General features: G+C 41.5%; 1 protein-coding gene and 1 long non-coding RNA gene across 7 annotated transcripts in view; one reads left to right on the plus strand and one right to left on the minus strand.

Moving 5' to 3' along the window:
• Positions 1-10,965, minus strand: part of SF3B1 (splicing factor 3b subunit 1) — a 43,697-nt gene extending 32,732 nt beyond the window's left edge. For 4 of the 6 annotated variants that reach the window (XR_014079929.1, XR_014079928.1, XM_081581499.1 and 1 more), the window contains exon 1: positions 4,467-4,523. Coding sequence is in view for 4 of the 6 variants with exons in the window: in XM_081581499.1 (XP_081437625.1) it covers positions 4,467-4,494 (28 nt within the window). In the remaining 2 variants the exon portion in view is untranslated. Of the gene's footprint in view, positions 1-4,466; positions 4,644-10,017; positions 10,120-10,869 lie in introns of those variants that run through there. The other 2 variants (XM_081581497.1, XM_081581500.1) reach the window with 1 other exon arrangement.
• On the plus strand, positions 4,650-21,399 carry LOC145542553 (uncharacterized). The gene is made up of 3 exons (XR_014079930.1): positions 4,650-4,932; positions 13,514-13,864; positions 20,558-21,399. It is a non-coding gene; the product is annotated as an uncharacterized LOC145542553 (long non-coding RNA).
• The last annotated feature ends 549 nt before the right edge of the window (positions 21,400-21,948 follow it).

A 21,948-nucleotide genomic window follows, 5' to 3' on the forward strand; every position in this document is an offset into this window, starting at 1 on the left:
TTTTGGAGGGAAACTAATTCTAAGATGATTTTCAACTATCAGAGAACAAATCCTTCCCTAGGAGACAAAAGGCTGATTATATTAACAGTGTGAATTCATGAATAAATTTATGAAGTGGCCCATTTGAAATCTCAAGTTATTCAATAAGCAGATTTTCATTTACTTAAAAATTGTTATATTACTAATCCAAAAATTGTGATAATTTAAAACTTAAAATTATAGACATTTTCCTGACATAAATACATCAAATGTTTCATCTGGGAATCGAGTTTGACATTAAAACATAAAATACTGCTGGAACGTGTACCTCCCAAAAGATGGAAAACATCTAACCTACTGTTTGTATTTTAAACTAACACCTAAACATCAAAGTCTGAAATAAACCACCAGTGGTCACATCTGATACAACTGTTTAACTGCTCCCCACCAATTCTGTCCTACTGGTTTCCCCTTCTGTGCCTTTCCTTTTTTCTATGCCTCAGACAATGCTAAGTCTAGCTTACAGCACTTCCTCCTCGATACATATTTATTCCTCATTTTTAATTTGTACTATTTGCATCGTTCTATCACTGATCACTTTGCATTACATAGACACAGCCTTTGGTCATGCTGCAAGGCTCGTGGGATCTTAGTTTCCTGGCCAGGTATCAAACCAGTGGTCCTTGTAGTGGAAGCTCAGAGTCCTAACCACTGGACTGTCAGGGAATTCTCCCAGACACAGCCTTTGGATGTTAATCATTCACTGACACCTTTTAGTCTGATCCATAAGTAACATCTAATCACTACCAATCAGAGCAAGTGGTAAACAAGGATTTCTCAAATATGAGACTTATAAAAAACATGCAGAAAAATAGAAAGTATATTCTGTATACCAACTCTCAGTCTCTTCCTTAAACAAAACCCTAGTAGGACAACTAACTATGGTGGTAAATTATTTTACTGAACACTACAAACAACAGTTCCTAAAAGATTAATTCTTAACTAATATCAATTAAATTCTTACATAATTCTACAGGAAGAAAAATTTTGAAACCTTTAAACAACTTTTTTCCTTTTTCTTTTGACTAACAACATTCATACTGCATGTCTACAAAACTGAAATAATAACTATTCTGGACACAGGAAAGTAAAAACCTCAGAAGATGCAGAGAAATAAAATGATTATTCCAGCCATTCTGCAAGCAAAGAATTAGGGAGAAAACTTTTTCAGCCTTGTGATGCCCCTGAAAATCCATTCAAGGGATAGTGGCCAAACAAGCCAATATACGGAATTTTTGGATAATCCATTTTTTTTTCCTTTCCAAACAGAACAGTGTGGTTCCCTCATGGGCCAAAATCGGCAGTATCTGAAGAACTGCTAGCTGGCAAGATTATGCACATTAATAACTTTATACACTTGACACAACATGCAGAAAAGGATTACATTTGATTTGAATAAATCCAGTTCTTTTTATATTTCAATACTGGAAAGCTTATAAGCCACAGTGACCCAGGATAAAAAAAATAAATAACTGGGTTGGTTAAAGAGGATGTTAAGGGTTGATCCCTAACAAATATTTGAAAGGAATATGACAACAAGGAAAAAAAAAAAAGATTGGTTTGGGTCAATGAAGGGAAATAACAGCCTATGGGAAAATATATTGGAAGGTACAACAGTAACTTACTTCAGCTTGAATACTAAAGTATTATTTATCTCACAAGACTCAATTACAAAGTACTGATGCAGCCATATTTTAACATAAATTACCAGGTACAACAAAGAAATGTCTTTACCAGAAGCATTATTTAGGATGAAAAGATTATAATTTTTATATAAAAAAGCAACATGATGGACACCTCTAAGATACAAATTAAACAAGTATTACATACTTTTAAAAGTTGGTCCAGGAGTTCCCTGGTGGTCCAGTGGTTAGAACTTGTGCTTTCACTGCCATGGCCTGAGTTCAATTCCTAGTGAGGGAATTACAATCCCGCAAGACACTCAGCACAGCCCCAAAAACCAAAAGACTGCTCCAGTGAGATTCAAATTCGAGACTTCCTCTCAACTACTTCAGCATCCTAAAAGGTTGCCCACTCCCTCTAGATCATCCTTTACTGCAACCAATGACTTTCCTAAGTCACAGAAGTAAAGTTACCTCAGAGAATGAAAAGGGTGCTTTATCCTGTAGATACTGGAAGGCCAAAGTCTAGCCTAGCCAAATATCCTAATTTGATGTTAACTTAACATTTCTCAGGAAGTTCCCAAAATTTAAGTCCCTCCCACTTATCTTGGCCAAACAGAAGTATTCAAACCTACCCAACTGTTCAAAGGTCAGTGTTTAAGTGCCCCCTTTCTGTGATAGTCTTAACACTTTCAGTATAATCTCTCAATAAGTGTTGATTAAAATATTCAGCATTCATACATCAGGAACTGTGGATACCAAAGGACAGTTTCTGCATACAACTGTAATGTGGAAGAGAAAACCTTAACACTGTATAAAATATTATAAGCAATAAAGATTAGGAGTGCTGTAATAGTAGCACACGCAAGTCAAACACACAAACAAAAATCCAAGAAAGTAATTCTGATCCAGTTTATCGGAGATGGCTTAACAAGTAAAAACAGAGATGGACCCCGAAGGACTAGTATTCTCCAGGAAAATGTCACGAGGAAGGAACAAGAAACTACATAACATTCATCACACCGTCTTACACTCCAATAAGTGATTGGACAATGTCTTGTAGACAGATAGTGTTCACACCTGAAACCGAATGCTCCAACACTTTAGGCCTCAGCTAATTCATATGAGTATAATCCCATATAAAACCAATTCCGGTAAATGAATGGCAATCTTCTACAGACCAAAACTTCAACTGTGCTTCTAAAACACAGGAAAACTAATCATAACTTTGATTTTCCTATCCAAAAGTTATTTTATCATAAAGATACCGATAAACAAAGTAATCAAGACCACAAAATGCCCCAAATGAATAATCTACAAAAATAATCTACAAGATAAACAAGAATAGCCAACATCTTTATGTTTTCTAATTATTTTACACAAGTAGTCAAAAGACAGAAGTGCCCAAAAAACACTTTGGGATTAAAAAGTGTTTCAATCCCAAATACCTAACAAGAACAGTAAAAATATAAAAGTCACTGCCACTTCATTAGTCTGTTTCATAAATTGCAGAAAACTGGACTCAATTCCCAGGGGTGACACAATCACTAACAGCCCCAACCAACATTTTTCAGATGCATCTACTTTTTCTCTGCCACAGACAACTAGCCAAACACATCTTTCAGGAGTCACTGCCTAGGTACAAGACCACGTCTCAGGTTCAAATGTCCTCCCCTAATTTAAAACCGATTGATACTTTTAGACCAGGGATACCTCACCTCCTCTATGAAATAGCCCTAGGCATAAATTAATGACTCCGTTACCCAGGTTCCCAAAATACACTGCTTATATTTGTTTAAGCATTCAATTGCCTCATAAAGAATGAAGATAGATACCTGTTTCCACACTAGACTATAAAACTTGATGACCTTAGTCTTTATTACCTCCCACAGACTAACACCAAGCCACAACCCAGAAACGATGTGTGAAATAAAAGTAACTCTTGGAAGCAGTGTTTGATAAAAATTTCAGATTTCAAGTCATAAATCAAGGAATGCAGTTCCAACTTCCCATACCTCGTCTTTTCTCAAAAGTGCCCCTACTTCCTGTCATTTCTGGATACTCCCTGAAGGGGGACTACAGCCTATTCCCAACATTTTCCTAATTTCGCATACTCTGTATTTCACAAAACGACCAATCTGTTCAAAAGCTTTGGCCATTATTAATGTGCCTTTCGCTGCTCCACCAAAAATCAGTCTCAAAAGAAAAAAAGCCCCTATTATACTAAAAGTAATCAAGGGTGGAGAAAACTACCAGATTGTATTTCCAAATCATTTCGAACAACAGCCAAAAAAACCCCAAGGTATGTATCTTAGACACCTGAAGACATACAAATTAACCAAGCTTAAAGAGTAACGAGCCTCAGTTTGACTAAATTCGATTGACTGCTGCCCGGAGAGCGGCTGCCGTATTTCAGTGCTTTTCTGACCCTCTCCTGCACAAACTATGCCAACGACAGTTCCGAGAGATGAGAGAGACTTTGTTCCCACGCCCTTTTCCCCGCTCCCTTACCCAGGAATTATCCTTAGAGAACTGTTTAAACGAGGCCCCCAATCAGAGAAGAAAAGCAATGCTGAAGTAGCAGCACCCAAACACGGAACAAAGCGCCTGTCGGGGGTGCACGGGTAGGACGCCATTACGCGGGGCAGTGGCCTGCGCCTCTGGCGCCGAGCAGACAACCCGGGGCCCGAAGCGCGAATTCGGACCCCCAGAAAAGAAACCACAGGAAGAGGCAGAAGCCTAGAAAGACAAAGTCTTAGCAGGTTGGCAGCGGAGAATCTACGTAACAAGGGGAAAACCGCTTACCTTCGTGAGTCTTGGCGATCTTCGCCATTTTGTCCACTCGAACACACAGACGGAACTGGCGCTCCCAAGAACTTCCGCTCGTCGCCGCTGCCACGGAGAAAAATAGCTGGGGGCCGCTCTCTGCGCAAGCGCCAAACGGGAGCGCGCTCGGTCGGTGACACGTGACAGAACAGCCACCTAGATAGAATAGAGAGGTGCATTGTGGGTGGAAGGAGGAGTCAGGATTGCTCCCGGAGACGTTTCCGTGGTAAACCCGAAAAGGACTACGTGAGCCTTAGCGCCGTATAGAGAGTAACTGCTGTGGAGGAAAGTGGATTCCACCAGGGCAGTTAAAAACAGTCGCTGAAAGAAACACTAAGGTTTCAGGACTGAAGAATCCTCAGACCTTCAGTCCTCTTTCTCCAAATTCACCAGACGGCGTTTTGAGGCCAAAAACTCTCCTCAGGATGTCTCAACTGTTTTAGTGGTTAGTTCACAGTTACAACAGCCTCACCCCTCACTCTGTAATTCAAGGTCGTTTTCTTTTTAACTAATTACTTACCATTTGATCAGTTTTGTCTACAATATACGTTCCCAATCGCTACTGAAATTCACATAAAGAGGGTCAGTTCAGTTCAGTCGCTCAGTCGTGTCCGACTCTTTGCGACCCCATGAACTGCAGCACGCAAGGCCTCTCTATCCATCACCAACTCCCGGAGTCTACCCAAACCCATGTCCATCGAGTCGGTGATGCCATCCAACCATCTCATCCTCTGTCGTCCCCTTCTCCCGCCCCCAATCCTACCCAGCATTAGGGTCTTTTCCAATGAGTCAACCCTTCGCATGAGGTGCCCAAAGTATTGGAGTTTCAGCTTCAACATCAGACCTTCCAATGAACACCCAGGATTGATCTCTTTTAGGATGGATTGATTGGATCTCCTTGCAGTCCAAGGGACTCTCAAGAGTCTTCTCCAACACCACAGTTCAAAAGCATCAATTCTTCGGCGCTCAGCTTTCTTCACCGTCCAACTCTCACATCCATACACGACCACTGGAAAAACCATAGCCTTGACTAGACGGACTTTTGTTGGCAAAGTAATGTCTCTGCTTTTAAATATGCTATCTAGGTTGGCCATAACCTTCCTTCCAAGGAGTAAGCGTCTTTTAATTTCATGGCTGCAATCACCATCAGCAGTGATTTTGGAGCCCAAAAAAATAAAGTCTGACACTGTTTCCACTGTTTCCCCATCTATTTCCCATGAAGTGATGGGACCAGATGCCATGATCTTAGTTTTCTGAACGTTGAGCTTTAAGCCAACTTTTTCACTCTCCTCTTTCACCTTCATCAAGAGGCTCTTTAGTTCTTTTTCACTTTCTGCCATAAGGGTGGTGTCATCCGCATATCTGAGGTTATTGATATTTCTCCTGGCAATCTTGATTCCAGCTTGTGTTTCTTCCAGCCCAGCGTTCCTCATGATGTACTCTGCATATAAGTTAAATAAGCAGGGTGACAATATACAGCCTTGACGTACTCCTTTTCCTATTTGGAACCAGTCTGTTGTTCCATGTCCAGTTCTAACTGTTGCTTCCTGACCTACATACAGGTTTCTCAAGAGACAGGTCAGATGGTCTGGTATTCCCATCTCTTTCAGAATTGTCCACAGTTTATTGTGATCCACACAGTCAAAGGCTTTGGCATAGTCAATAAAGCAGAAATAGATGTTTTTCTGGAACTCTCTTGCTTTATCGATGATCCAGCGGATATTGGCAATTTGATCTCTGGTTCCTCTGCCTTTTCTAAAACCAGCTTGAACATCTGGAAGTTCACGGTTCACGTATTGCTGAAGCCTGGCTTGGAGAATTTTGAGCATTACTTTACTAGCATGTGAGATGAGTGCAATTGTGCAGTAGTTTGAGCATTCTTTGGCATTGCCTTTCTTTGGGATTGGAACAAAGACTGACCTTTTCCAGTCCTGTGGCCACTGCTGAGTTTTCCAAATTTGCTGGCATATTGAGTGCAGCACTTTCACAGCATCACCTTTGAGGATTTGAAATAGCTCAACTGGAATTCCATCACCTCCACTAGCTTTGTTCGTAGTGATGCTTTCTAAGGCCCACTTGACTTCACATTCCAGGATGTCTGGCTCTAGGTGCGGGATCACATCATCGTGATTATCTGGGTCGTGAAGATCTTTTTTGTACAGTTCTTCTGTGTATCCTTGCCACCTCCTCTTAATAATTTGTTGCTAATCCCATAACTCCCACAAAGTGGATACACTCTTGCTAATCTAAGAAATGATGGAAAAAAACTAGGACAGGGTTACATATAAGATTGTACAAGGTCACACAGTTATTAAGTTACACAGCAGGAACTCTGCCACTCTTCTGAGTTCTTAGAAAAGTCCCGATTGTCAGCACTAACACTGATGAAATGCTTCTGATAATCCTAAATGTCATTCCTAAATCAGGAATTTTTTTCTCCTAAACATCAGCTGTACAAGCATAACCTTGTCACACTGGCTTTGGACTCTGAAGAACGTTAAGAATTTAATAGGGAAATTGGTACTGGAAGCAGCCTAGTAAGGCAGGTAATGGTCTAGTTATAGACATCACAAAACTTACCTTGCTGTGTGACAGACTCAAAATACAAATACTTAGTAGAAACTTAAGTAATAAAAAAGTAAGTTTTTTTTTTTTTTTTTTTGGCTGTGTGGAATCTAGTTCCCCTTGCATTGGGCACACAGAATTTTAGCCACTGGACGACGGGGGAGGTCCCCCAAAGTGACATTTTAATAGCATCAATGAAAAAATCAATTTGATGGGTTAAAGTTTTCAGTTGTTTAATTTAGGTTAAACAATAGCTGGAGGAGAAAGGGATGAGATAAGAGAAGAACATGTAGATTATTAAGTCAATTGTTGATAAATTCTAGTTCTTGGATTGGCAGAGGGTCCATAGATATTCCTTAAATGGCTTATAACCTACACATAGATTACATACATTCTTTTATATATACAAAATAGCATATTTTAAAGTAAAAGAAAAAAAATAAATGAGAAATAATGAATTAAAGAAAGGTGTTATTATGTCCATCAATAACCAATAAACTAAAAGAATTCACCCGTGTTGACAAAAAGAATAGCAAGGATGTTGCATTTCTTAATTTACAATTTTTTAAAAGATAAATTCATTTATATAAGACAATCACTGTCATGTAAAAAATATATGAAAAGGAAATTCACCAAAATGTTAAGAGCGAATGCTTCTGAATGGTAGAATTGAGTGGTTTTTTTTATATTAATAATTTTTAGTATTTTCCAGATACTCTGCTATGAGCATGTATTATTTTTATAAACATGAAAAAAAAATGAAAAGCATTTGTAAAGTAGGCATCACGTGTCCTCTGTCTTTCCCAAGATATAAGTTGTGCCTGCTGGTCACTTTGTATTATATGCGTATTTCTCTAGGTTCCTAGGTATTAAGTTACTTTTGTAGGGCAAGGGCATGTATTGGGAAGTGAGATATGAGAGACTTGGTCAAAGATCATTGGAGATTCCCTTCTCCTAATTTTCTAAAAATGAATTGTCTTTTATAAAACAGTAACTTGAATTTTTAGATAGTAAGAAGAGTTTTTAAAAATAACTTGTTGTTTAGTTGCTAAGTCGTGTTCGACTTTTTAGCAACCCCAAGGACTATAGCCTGCCAGGCTCCTCTGTCCATGGGATATCCCAGGCAAGAATACTGGAGTGGGTTGCTATTCCCTTGTCCAGGGGATTTTCCAGACCCAGGGATTGAACCTGCATCTTCTGCATTGGCAGGTGGATTCTTTACCACTTAGCCACCAGCTAAGCCACCCTTTACTTTCCATTTCCAATATTAATAAATATTAATCACATATTAGTTAAAATGGATTTCCTATACATTTTTTATTTCAAAAGTCGGAAGTTTGGGGTGGGGAGGGGGCTTCCCTGGTGGCTCAATCGTAAAGAATCCACTTGCCAATGCAGGAGACACAGGTTCAATCCCTGATCTGGGAAGATCCGACATGCCACAAAGTTAACTAAGCCCCTGCACCACAACTATTGAGCCTATGCTCCAGAGCCCCGGAGCTGCAACTACTGAAGCCTGACTGCCCTAGAGCCCATGCACCACGAGAGAAACCACTGCAATGAGAAGCCCATGCACCACAACAAAGAGTAGCCCCCACAACTAGAAAAAAAAAACATGCAGCAAAGACTCAGAACAGCCAAAAATAATAAATAAAAAAAAATTTTTTTAAATCAGAAGGGCTTTTCTGCCCCTCCCTGCCTATTTATAACCTAAATCATTGAGACTAATGACATCCAATTAGAAGGAAAATCTGTTCCTTATCAGGGGGGCTTGCTTTTCTTAGTCTCAAAAAAAAATATTGCAAAGTAGCAATTATACATGATTTTTCTAGACAAAAGTGAAAGTTGCTCAGTCGTGTTCAACTCTTTGTGACCCTATGGACTATACAGTCCATGGAATTCTCTCGGCCAGAATACTGGAGTGGGTAGTCTTTCCCTTGTCTAAGGAATCTTCCCAACCTAGGGATCAAACCCAGGTCTCCCACATTGCAGGAAGATTCTTTACCAGCTGAGCCACCAGGGAAGCCCAAGAATACTGAAGTGGGGAGTCTATCCCTTTTCCAGCAGATCTTGCTGACCCAGGAATCAAACTGGGGTGTTCTGCATTGCAGGCGGATTCTTTACCAACTGAGCTATCAGGGAAGCCCTTCTAGACAAAGAATAAGATATAATTTTTCAGAATGTTAAATGCTAGCTGTAACTGCACAAATTACCATAGGAGATAAAGCTATAAAGGCCTGAAAACTCCATGCTGCTTGAAAAGCAGTGACAATTTATCAAGCCCATCTTTTCAGAGGTAAAGGGACTGTCACAGGACAAATTGACCACAATGCTGATGTGTAATGTTGAGCTTTCCAGAAATCTCCTAAGTCAAACGTACATCAGACTCTACCCTAAGCAAAAAATCTACTTTAACCTGCCTTTCAATTATGCCTAAACTTCCAAAACTAGAGAGCTTTATTCCTGAAAATTTAAGGCATTACTAAGTTAAATAACAGATAACCCCAAGAGATGATGTTCTGAATATGTTGGACAATGTGTCTGTCATGCCTGACTTTCCCTTCTAGTTTCAACTGACCTGACCAAACTCTCTGTTCAGGGGAACAGCACTGGGTTGTTCTGGAAGAGACAGGTACCTGGCCAGCTACCTAGAACCTGGCCTGGAATACAGTACACCCTGTCTAAAAACAAAGGAAGTTACTGGCTAAGTCAAGATGCCTTCTCTTGGAAATTTTAACTTGAAGTAGTTGGCAACCCACTCCAGTGTTCTTGCCTGGAGAATCCCAGGGACGGGGGAGCCTGGTGGGCTGCCGTCTATGGGGTCGCACAGAGTCAGACACAACTAAAGCGACTTAGCAGCAGCAGCAGTTGATACTAACAAACTCAGTGGAAACTGTCACTTTGTCTGAAGAATCACGCACTCCTGTTGCTTGAGTCCCCACCACCACCTTGAATGCAGAACTACCTCTAGCTCCAAGCTTCCAAAGAGTCACTCTGTAGATACTACTTTTCTTGCAGTAGCTTGGGTGATCTCTCTTCCTTTCAGCTATACCAGGTCTAACTAGAACTGAAAAGCATATATTAATATATTAGTGTGAATTCATTAATTAGCTTCTTTTTCAAACTAAAAGTCATCAACCAAGAGCTGTCTTTGATTTGTAATGGTAAAATATCTACATTCAGAGCACACATAAGTAGGTATCCCAGGTAGCTAAGAGGATTGTGTCTCAGAAGCATCCAGATGCCTAGAATGCTGTGATGGTCTTCTAATCTGTCAACTTGGCTAAGCTACAGTCCCAGTTATTCATACAAATACTAATCTAGGTGTTGCTATGAAGGCCTTGTGGATGTGTTCAAGTGATATAACTGACTTTAACTAGATTGTCCTAGATAATCTGGATGGGTTTAATTTAATCAGTTGAAAGGTCTTGAGAGCAGAACTGAGACTTCACTGACTAAGAAAATTCCACCTGTGGATTGCAACTTCAGCCTGTGCCAGAGTTCCAGCCAGCCCTTACCGAAGGCCTGCCCGATAGATTCTGGACTTGTTCATTGGTTGATTCCCACAATTGTGTAAACCAATTCCTTCCAATAAATGTCTTAATATGTATCTCCTGCTGCTAAGTCGCTTCAGTCGTGTCCGACTCTGTGCGACCCCATAGACGGCAGCCCACCAGGCTCCACCGTCCCTAGGAGTCTCCAGGCAAGAATACTGGAGTGGGTTGCCATTTCCTTCTCCAGTGCATGAAAAGGAAAAGTGAAAGTGAAGTTGCTCAGTCGTGTCCGACTCTTAGCGACCCCATGGACTGTAGCCTACCAGGCTCCTCTGTCCATGGGATTTTCCAGGCAAGAGTACTGGAGTGGGGTGCCATTGCCTTCTCCAATGTATCTCCTACTGGTATGTATATCCAGTTGAACCCTAATTAAAATAAACAAAGGTAAATGTCACCATTCATTTATTGAAAAAATATTTGAAAACCTATCAATAAATATTCAGTAAGTACCTATCATATACCAGACATCACTTTAGACGCTGGGAATACAATGTTGAATAAGATACTGTCCTCACAGAGATCAGAATCTTTGAGGAAAGAGATTAAAAATCTGTATTTGGGGACTTCCCTGGAGGTCCAGTGGTTAAGACTCCATGCTTCCATGTCCCCACTGCAGGTTCAGCCCCTGGTGGGAGAACTAAGGTCCCATATGACTCATAGCACAGCCAAAAAAAAAACAAAAACAAAAACACCCAAAACTGTATGTGTTTGTATAATTTCAGGTACTATCAAATGCTATGAAGAAAAATAAGGTAAAGTAAGGGGAGTGGGCAGGGTGGCAGGACAGGATAGGCAGAAAAAGCAAGATGTCTGGGAAGATGACATCTGAACAGATACCTACATGAAATAAGGGAATGAGGACATGGGGAAAGAGGTATTCCAGACGTGGCAAATGCCAATATGCCAAGGTGAGAGTGAACGTGGGGTTTACAAAAACAGAAATGTTGGTGAATAGAGTAACAGGGGAAGAGTGGTATGACAAGTGATACCTGACAGTACAGTGTTGAATGGGTAATTAATACTGAACGAAGGAATCTGAACTGTCTTGCTAACTAATACAGAGATCTGTCACATAATTTTGCCACTGGATTCTCAATGACAGATGCACCGTACAAGGGCAAGAAACACTGTCATTAATGATTCACTTTAGGATGGCTATTTTCACTAGTTGAACTAAGAAACTGGCAGAAGGTAGAGGAAGGTGGGATGTCAGGACCAGAGAAATAGGGTTTGTGAAATAGGGTAAGGGATGTTCAGCAGATACGAGTCACTGGGTCAATGACAGGTAATCTGTTTTAGGCAGGTACCAGAGTCAACCTAGATATGCTGGCAATTTTAACAACAGTAGCTATGGAGTACAAAGCTGGCAGTTTTTGCTGTCACCCAAAGAAACCTAAGAGGCACAGTGTTCTTTCCTAGTGATGGGAGGTACAAGATCCAATAGCATGTCCTTTACTTTGGAGGGGGTGTCCAGGCATGCCCTAGGCCACTACACCTCTAAAACAGTGGTTCTCAACTGGGAGTGATTGTGTCTCCCAGGGATATTTGGCAATGTCTAGAGATATTTTTGGTTGTCACAACCTAATCCTCTTTTACTAGAAGGTCCTCCTTCCTATTCCCACCCCCATTTCCTATACAGCTCTTCCACCTGACACTGACCCAGTATCACTCCACCCAGGAAATCTCACCCGAGTAGTGAGATATAGATGGCATGCTTTGATACTGTTGTGCTCCTAAAATACCAGAAACATCTGTAACTACTCAAGCCACTATGTATTGTAATTTTTTCTATGTGTCTTTCTCCCTGGACTGGACTGGGACACCTAATGCAAGTTAAAGTGAGCAGTTACTGGCGTCTAGAGCATAGGGTACTGCTCAGAGTCCTATGTTCCACAAGAAGGCTCCCCACAACAGAATTTTCTGACCCAGCATGTCAACAGTGCCACCAATGGGAAATCCTGCCCTATAAATATAACTAACAAAGCAGACCTTAATTTTCATTGGGTTTATCTCCTACCCTCTGGAATAGATATGTTTTTCCAAAGCCTCTAATATACCTACCATTTTGTGGTCATTTAGTCTGATTGACAAGATTAACACAATGCCCATCCATATGATGAACTGATACGACTTTCTGCTGTCTGGGTCCTTTATGAGTATATGTATTATGATAGTTATTATGAGAGACCATATTATAGAAGAAGGAAAACAAACCAGAAGTCAAACTTTAAAATATATACACTTGTGCAGCTCAGTTCAGTTCAGTTCAGTCGCTCAGTCGTGTCCGACTTTGCGACCCCATGGCTGCAGCACACCAGGCCTCATTGTCCAACACTAAATCCAAGAGCCCACCAAAACTCATGCCCATTGAGTCGGTGATGCTATCCAACCATCTCATCCGCTGTTGTCTCCTTCTCCTCCTGCCCTCAATCTTTCCCAGCATCAGGGTCTTTTCAAATAAGTCAGCTCTTCGCATCAGGTGGCCAAAGTATTGGAGTTTCAGGTTCAACATCAGATTTCCAATGAACACCCATGACTGATCCCCTTTAGGATGGACTGGTTGGATCTCCTGCAGTCCAAGGGACTCTCAAGAGTCTTCTCTGACACCATAGTTCAAAAGCATCAGTTCTTCTGTGCTCAGCTTTCTTTTTATACTCCAACTCTTACACCCATACACGACTACTGGAAAAACCATAGCCTTGGCTAGATGGACCTTTGTTGGCAAAGTAATGTCTCTGCTTTTTAATATGCTGTCTAGGTTGGTCACAACCTTCCTTCCAAGGACTAAGTGTCTTTTAATTTCATGGCTGCAGTCACACCTGTAGTGATTTTGGAGCCCAAAAAAATAAAGTCTGACACTGTTTCCACTGTTTCCCAATCTATTTAACATGTCCTTTTCATTTACAGGGGACTGGAATGCAAAAGTAGGAAGTCAAGAAACACCTGGAGTAACAGGCAAATTTGGCCTTGGAGTACAGAATGAAGCAAGGCAAAGGCTAATAGAGTTTTGCCAAGAGAACGCACTGGTCATAGCAAACACCCTCTTCCAACAACACAAGAGAAGACTCTACACATGGACATCACCAGATGGTCAACACCGAAATCAGACTGATTATATTCTTTGTAGCGAAAGATGGAGAAGCTCTATACAGTCAGCAAAAACAAGACCAGGAGCTGACTGTGGCTCAGATCTTGAACTACTTATTGCCAAATTCAGACTAAATTGAAGAAAGTAGGGAAAAGCACTAGACCATTCAGGTATCACCAAAATCAAATCCCTTATGATTATGCAGTGGAAGTGAGAAATAGATTTAAGGGACTAGATCTGATAGATTGCCTGATGAACTATGGACAGAAGTTCATAACACTGTACAGGAGACAGGGATCAAGACCATCCCCATGGAAAAGAAATGCAAAAAAGCAAAATGGTTGTCTGAGGAGGCCTTACAAATAGCTGTGAAAAGAAAAGAAGTGAAAAGCAAAAGAGAAAAGGAAAGATATTCCCATTTGAATGCAGGGTTCCAAAGAATAGCAAGGAGAGATAAGAAAGCCTTTCTCAGCGATCAATGCAAAGAAATAGAGGAAAACAACAGAATGGGAAAGACTAGAGATGTCTTCAAGAAAATTAGAGATACCAAGGGAACATTTCATGCAAAGATGGGCTCAATTAAGGGCAGAAATGGTATGGACCTAAGAGAAGCAGAAGATATTAAGAAGAGGTGGCAAGAATACACAGAAGAACTATACAAAAAAGATCTTCACGACCCAGATAATCATGATGGTGTGATCACTCACCTAGAGCCAGACATCCTGGAATGTGAAGTCAAGTGGGCCCTAGGAAGCATCACTACGAACAAAGCTAGCGGAGGTGATGGAATTCCAGCTGAGCTATTTCAAATCCTAAAAGATGATGCTCTGAAAGTGCTGCACTCAGTATGTCAGCAAATTTGGAAAACTCAGCAGTGGCCACAGGACTGGAAAAGGTCAGTTTTCATTCCAATCCCAAAGAACGGCAATGCCAAAGAATGCTCAAACTATCGCACAATTGCACTCATCTCACACGCTAGTAAAGTAATGCTCAAAATTCTCCAAGCCAGGCTTCAGCAATACGTGAACTGTGCACATCCAGATGTTCAAGCTGGTTTTAGAAAAGGCAGAGGAACCAGAGATCAAATTGCCAACATCTGCTGGATCATCGAAAAAGCAAGCGAGTTCCAGAAAAACATCTATTTCTGCTTTATTGACTATGCCAAAGCCTTTGACTGTGTAGATCACAATAAACTGTGGAAAATTTTGAAAGAGATGGGAATACCAGACCACCTGACCTGCCTCTTGAAAAGCCCGTATGCAGGTCAGGAAGCAACAGTTAGAACTGGACATGGAACAAGACTGGTTCCAAATAGGAAAAGGAGTACGTCAAGGCTGTATATTGTCACCCTGCTTATTTAACTTGTATGCAGAGTACATCAAGAGAAACGCTGGGCTGGAGGAAGCACAAGCTGGAATCAAGATTGCTGGGAGAAATATCAATAACTTCTGATATGCAGATGACACCACCCTTATGGCAGAAAGGGAAGAAGAACTAAAAAGCCTCTTGATGAAAGTGAGAGAGGATAGTGAAAAAGTTGGCTTAATGTTCAACATTCAGAAAACTAAGATCATGGCATCTGGTTCCATCACTTCATGAGAAATGGATGGGGAAACAGTGGAAACAGTGTCAGACTTTATTTTTTGGGGCTCCAAAATCACTGCAGATGGTAATTGCAGCCATGAAATTAAAAGATGCTTACTCCTTCGAAGGAAAGTTATGACCAATCTAGACAGAATATTAAAAAGCAGAGATATTAGTTTGCCAACAAAGGTCTGTATAGTCAAGGCTATGGTTTTTCCAGTAGTCATGTATGGATGTGAGAGTTGGACTGTGAAGAAAGCTGAGCGCCGAAGAATTGATGCTTTTGAACTGTGGTGTTGAAGACTCTTGAGAGTCCCTTGGACTGCAGGAAGATCCAACCAGTGCATCCTAAAGGAGATCAGTCCTGGGTGTTCATTGGAAGGTCTGATGTTGAAGCTGAAACTCCAATACTTTGGCCACCTCATGCAAAGACTTGACTCATTGGAAAAGACCCTGATGCTGGGAAGGATTGGGGGCAGGAGGAGAAGGGGACAACAGAGGATGAGATGGCTGGATGGCATCACCGACTCGATGGACATGAGTTTGGGTAAACTCCAGGTGTTGGTGATGGATAGGGAGGCCTGGCGTGCTGCAGTTCATGGGGTTGCTAAGAGTTGGACACGACTGAGTGACTGGACTGAACTGAACCGAACTGATGGGACCAGATGCCATGATCTTAGTTTTCTGAATGTTGAGCTTTAAGCCAACTTTTTCACTCTCCTCTTTCACATTCATCAAGAGGCTCTTTAGCTCCTCTTCACTTTCTGCCATAACGGTGGTGTCATCTGCATATCAGAAGTTATTGATATTTCTCCCAGCAATCTTGATTCCAGCTTGTGCTTCCTCCAGCCCAGCGTTTCTCTTGATGTACTCTGCATATAAGTTAAATAAGCAGGGTGACAATATACACCTTGATGTACTCCTTTTCCTTTTTGGAACCAGTCTGTTGTTCCAGGTCCAGATCTAACTGTTGCTTCGTGACCTGCATACAGGTTTCTCAAGAGGCAGGTCAGGTGGTCTGGTATTCCCATCTCTTTCAGAATTTTCCAGTTTATTGTGATCCACACAGTCAAAGGCTTTGGCATAGTCAATAAAGCAGAAATAGATGTTTTTCTGGAACTCGCTTGCTTTTTCGATGATCCAGCAGATGTTGGCAATTTGATCTCTGGTTCCTCTGCCTTTTCTAAAACCAGCTTGAACATCTGGATGTGCACAGTTCACGTATTGCTGAAGCCTGGCTTGGAGAATTTTGAGCATTACTTTACTAGCGTGTGAGATGAGTGCAATTGTGCGATAGTTTGAGCATTCTTTGGCATTGCCGTTCTTTGGGATTGGAATGAAAACTGACCTTTTCCAGTCCTGTGGCCACTGCTGAGTTTTCCAAATTTGCTGACATACTGAGTGCAGCACTTTCACAGCATCATCTTTGAAGATTCGAAATAGCTCAACTGGAATTCCATCACCTCCACTAGCTTTGTTCGTAGTGATGCTTCCTAGGGCCCACTTGACTTCGCATTCCAGGATGTCTGGCTCTAGGTGAGTGATCACACCATTGTGATTAACTGGGTCATGAAGATCTTTTTTGTATAGTTCTTCTGTGTATTCTTGCCACCTCTTCTTAATATCTTCTGCTTCTCTTAGGTCCATACCATTTCTGCCCTTAATTGAGCCCATCTTTGCATGAAATGTTCCCTTGGTATCTCTAATTTTCTTGAAGACATCTCTAGTCTTTCCCATTCTGTTGTTTTCCTCTATTTCTTTGCATTGATCGCTGAGAAAGGCTTTCTTATCTCTCCTTGCTATTCTTTGGAACTTTTCATTCAAACAGGTATATCTTTCCTTTTTTTCCTTTGCTTTTCGCTTCTTTTCTTTTCACAGCTATTTGTAAGGCCTCCTCAGACAGCCATTTTGCTTTTTTGCATTTCTTTTTCCTGAGGATGGTCTTGATCCCTATCTCCTGTACAATGTCATGAACCTCTGTCCATAGTTCATCAGGCACTCTGTCTATCAGATCTAGTCCCGTAAATCAATTTGTTAAATCCTTGTTAGGGATGGAAAACAACTCTTTTCCTCAAATCAGTACCTGCTTACCATGTAGTGCTGTAGCTACATCTGGTACAGCTACTTCAACTGGGGCTATTCCTGGGTTTAATGTGTGATAATTCACTGTCATCCTCCAGGGTCTGTGCAGCCTTTTGACGGGCCAGACTCCAGTTTAGACATGATGGGGCCCACAACCTTTGCATGCTTCAGGTCTTTAAGGCACTAATCTCTGCCATACTTCCTAAGCTCTGAAAATGTCTTTTATCTGCTATCGTGGCAGAGTGTTCATTAGCCTTCCCCACTATGTTCTTATTCCACAGTCCAAGCAACCAATATGAGGGTTTAGCCAACTTCTAACTATATTCATTCCAATTAAACATTTGGGAACCTGGGAAATGATACTTGGCACCATGAGCCAGACCTGGGCCCAGACTCCACTTTTGACCCCAAACTTCTACTCTAACAGGGACCATTATGACAATTTGGGTATCAACTTCAACTTGTAGTGTCCATAGGACTCAAAACCTATGGTTTTGGTTATTCTACTTTCCCCAATGTATGCTGACCAGACCAAATCATAGGGGTCTTTGAAGAAGTACTAGGGGATTCTTTAGCACATGTTTACCATGGTGTTACATGGTCCTACTTCCTGGGGATCTGTTTCAATAATATAGTCTGAAATTAGAGTTCTACATCTGAAAGCTAGCTCATGTACAGAAACTATTAAAGGATCAATTTAAAAAAAATTTACTGGAATAGCTGCCTTCAGCCTCCTGAACATCCACCCTTGATTTCTCTTGATTGTTTAGAGTAAGCAACATCCTTGTAGGCTGCCCATCATTCTTGCCTCTAAGGACAGCCTGTTGGATTAACTGTCTCTGTATCCTTCCGCAGGTCAGGAGCCCCCATGCAGCCATTTCAACCTTGTGCTAACTATAATTGTACCCACCTTGCCTCTGAGGGTTAAACATCACCACTTGGCCTCTATTTTGGGATCCTATCATCGCCATTGCTCACATGGAAGTCAGCTATGTAACTTTTTCTGCTACCATCACCTAAGGCCTGTAAAGGACAGTCACCATGAGTAACAGGGCTGTGTTGAACCATACTGGCGTCTGAGGCAAAAGGAAAAATCAGTAATATTGATCTTGTCTTTATTTAAAATGTTGACATCTTGTTCATCTTGGATTTTTCTGCACTGATATTTAAATATCATTAAAATATTATTTATCTTGGTTACTGAGCTTTTTGGCGCACCCCCTTACATTTTGAACCTGAGTCAAGTACCTCACTCACTTCACCTCAGTCCTTTCCAGTGATGCTGGTGTCCCTTTCACATTCCTTATTGCTTTAGTGAAGAGTGTCCTCTGAGCCTTCCTGTGGAGCATAGTCCTCTTCTGGAGCATAGTTTTCTGGGCTTAGTGTACAACACCTACTCTAGCATACTCAATTCTCTGAGCCTTCTGATCCCTTCTTCCACCATGTTTCACAGTAGTTCTGCCATTTCTACACCACTTTATGTGAGCCATCCTAGTAGAATGTTACCACTGCCTCCCCAGATCCTAGTCAGGGTATTCCATATTATGGGATAGTACTCCCATATTGATCAGTTCAGTTCAGTGACTCAGTCATGTCCAACTCTTTGTGACCCCATGGACTGCAGCATGCCAGGCTTCCCTGTTCATCACCAACTCCCAGAGCTTGCTCAAACTCATGTCCATCGAGTCAGTGATGCCATCCTACCATCTCATCCTCTGTTGTCCCCTTCTCCTCCCACCTTCAGTCTTTTCCAGCATCAGGGTCTTTTCCAATGAGTTAGTTCTTCGCATCAGGTGGCCAAAGGATTGGAGTTTCAGCTTCAGCATCAGTCCTTCCAATGAATATTCAGGACTGATTTCCTTTAGGATGGACTGGTTGGATCTCCTTGCAGTCCAAGGGACTCTCAAGAGTCTTCTCCAACACTGCAGTTCAAAAGCATCAATTCTTTGGCACTCAGCTTTCTTTATTGTCCAACTCTCACATCCATATATGACTACTGGAAAAACTATAGCTTTGACTGCTGCTGCTGCTGCTAAGTCACTTTAGTAGTGTCCGCCTCTGTGCGACCCCATAGATGGCAGCCCACCAGGGTCCCCTGTCCCTGGGATTCTCCAGGCAAGAACACTGGAGTGGGTTGCCATTTCCTTCTCCAATGCATGAAAGTGAAAAGTGAAAGTGAAGTCACTCAGTCATGTCCGACTCTTAGCGACCCCATGGACTGTAGCTTACCAGGCTCCTCTGTCCATGGGATTTTTCCAGGCAAGAGTACTGGAGTGGGCTGCCACAGCTTTGACTAGACAGACCTTTGTTGGCAAAGTAATGTCTCTGCTTTTTAATATGCTGTCTAGGTTGGTCATAGCTTTTCTTCCAAGGAGCAAATGTCTTTTAATTTCATGGCTGCAGTCACGATCTGCAGCAAATCCTCCCTACCCATTATATTCTGCTACCCAGCCCTACCCCTTGATGTAAAACCCCTCAGAATTTAGTTCTTTATGTCATCTTCCACCTCCTGGTGGTATATACTGGCTAGGTCCTTTGATTCTTTGAGGTGTCCCTTTCCTCCCATAGCAAGCCCAGCATTTCCTTGGTCAGGTGATGTATGACTTAACCCAGTTATTGGTGTGTTGTCTAGGAAGGAAAGTTCCTGAGGGTAGCACCTGACTTCTAATAAGTCAACAGTTTTTGGATCTTCCTCAAGCAAAGAGGGAGCACTAGCTTCTCCACAGGATTAGACCACTTCCATAGGCCCAAAGGATTCAGGGGAATCTAGGATTTCAAGTCGCCTGAGTGTACTGACCCAGACATCCTGGTTCAGTTTCTTAGAACTGAAATCCTTCCCAATTAGGGCCCTCACCTTGTATAAAATACATGTTGAGACTGAGTGTTTTGTCCACTTTTAGAGCTCTGCTAGTCTTATTTAGTCTTGGACCTGACATCAGCCTTTTTGGCTCTCTGGCTGGAAATAGAGACAATGACACTCTCTTTATATACTAACCAAAAAATGATACCCTCCAGCCTTAACACTTAACCTTTTCTTAGTGACTAATCTCAGCCTTTCAGTGTCTGTCTCCCAATATCTCAACAGGAGCTATTAGTGCTTTACCTATCACCAGTGAGAGGGTCCTCATTACCAGCCAGACTGCAGGTGATCCAGATCTGAAAAATCCCATTTTAGAGTCTGCTTTCTTCGATTACAGGTTGGGTTCCTTATGAAGCAGACTCTGAGATGGAAATTGGCATGCAGAAGGAATCAGAATTGGGCAGGAGGAGCTGAACTACCACCCAGTTGCAACAAAGACCTCAATTATATGGGGAACTCTGGAGATGGGATGGCCTTTTAGAGCTGTTCTAAATTGGGGCAAGGAGTTGGGCCTTTATACTCCCAAATCAACATGACTTTGGATGTGCATTTCCCCAAGCAAAGGGCATGGCCTTGGAAGATGCAGCTCTCTTTTAACTACAAGCAATACCCATAGAGCTGTCACCAAAAGAACTCCTAACAGCTCTAGTTATGAAGGGAGAGATAAAGGAATCTAGGCAGCCTATAGCACACTACAAGCAAACATGTCTTCCATGAAATAACAATAATGCAGCCAGATAGAGGACGACATTATCCTCTAAGAATATGAGCCTCAAAGAAACTTGGGCTTTCACAAAAACGTGAATAAATAATTATCTGAAAGCAGTAGTGAGGAGTGAGGGAGACAACAGTCCTAGATTGGGATCAGTCACCAGAAAGACCAAGCCGTAATTAGAAGCTTAAAATTTTCTGCCATCCAACTCCTCACTTCTCCAAAGAGGGCAGAGGGGCTGGAAATGGAGTTAATTGATCATGCCTATGTGACTAAGCCTCCATAAAATTCCAATAGTATGAGATTCAGAGAGGTTCCAGGTTGGCAAACACATGCAGACTAGGAAAGTGGCACACACCAGCTCTATGAGGACAGAATTTCTTGTGCTTGAGACCCTCTGGGACCTCACTCTATGTGTCTCTTTATCTGTATCCTTTATCATGGCCTTTAATAAACTGGTTACTGCATTTCCCTGAGTTCTATGAGCCTCTCAAAAAAAATTAATCGATTCTGAGTAGAGGGTTATGGGAACCTCTGATTTGTAGCCAAATGGGACAGAAGTTGTGGGTTAACCTGGGAACCTACTGCTTGTAACTGGCATCCAAAGTAGGGTGGGCGCAGTCTTGTAGGACTGAGACCTTAACCTGTGGGATCAAACACTATCTCCAGATAGATAGTGTAAGAACTGAGTTAAACTGTAAGACATGCAGCTGGTGTGACAGAGAATTACTTGGTGTGGGAAAAACCTCCACATGTTTGGTGACAAGAAGTGAATTGTTTTGTGTGAGTAGCAAAGGAGACACATAGGAGAAATACATAAGGGGGAAACAGTTTTTCTAATTCACTATGTGTTGACTTTCTCTCTGGTCACAGTGTCTTTTGATGCACAAACTTAACTTTGATGAAGTCCAGTTTACCTTTTTTTTCTTCTGTTGCTTGAGCATTTGATGTCATATCCAATAAATCACTTCCAAATCTAATATTATGAATAATTTAGTTCTGATTCCAAAAAACAA

The sequence above is a fragment of the Giraffa tippelskirchi genome, chromosome 3, assembly GCF_054371585.1.
Source record: "Giraffa tippelskirchi isolate mGirTip1 chromosome 3, T2T-mGirTip1v1.2.pri, whole genome shotgun sequence".
NCBI lineage: Eukaryota > Metazoa > Chordata > Mammalia > Artiodactyla > Giraffidae > Giraffa > Giraffa tippelskirchi.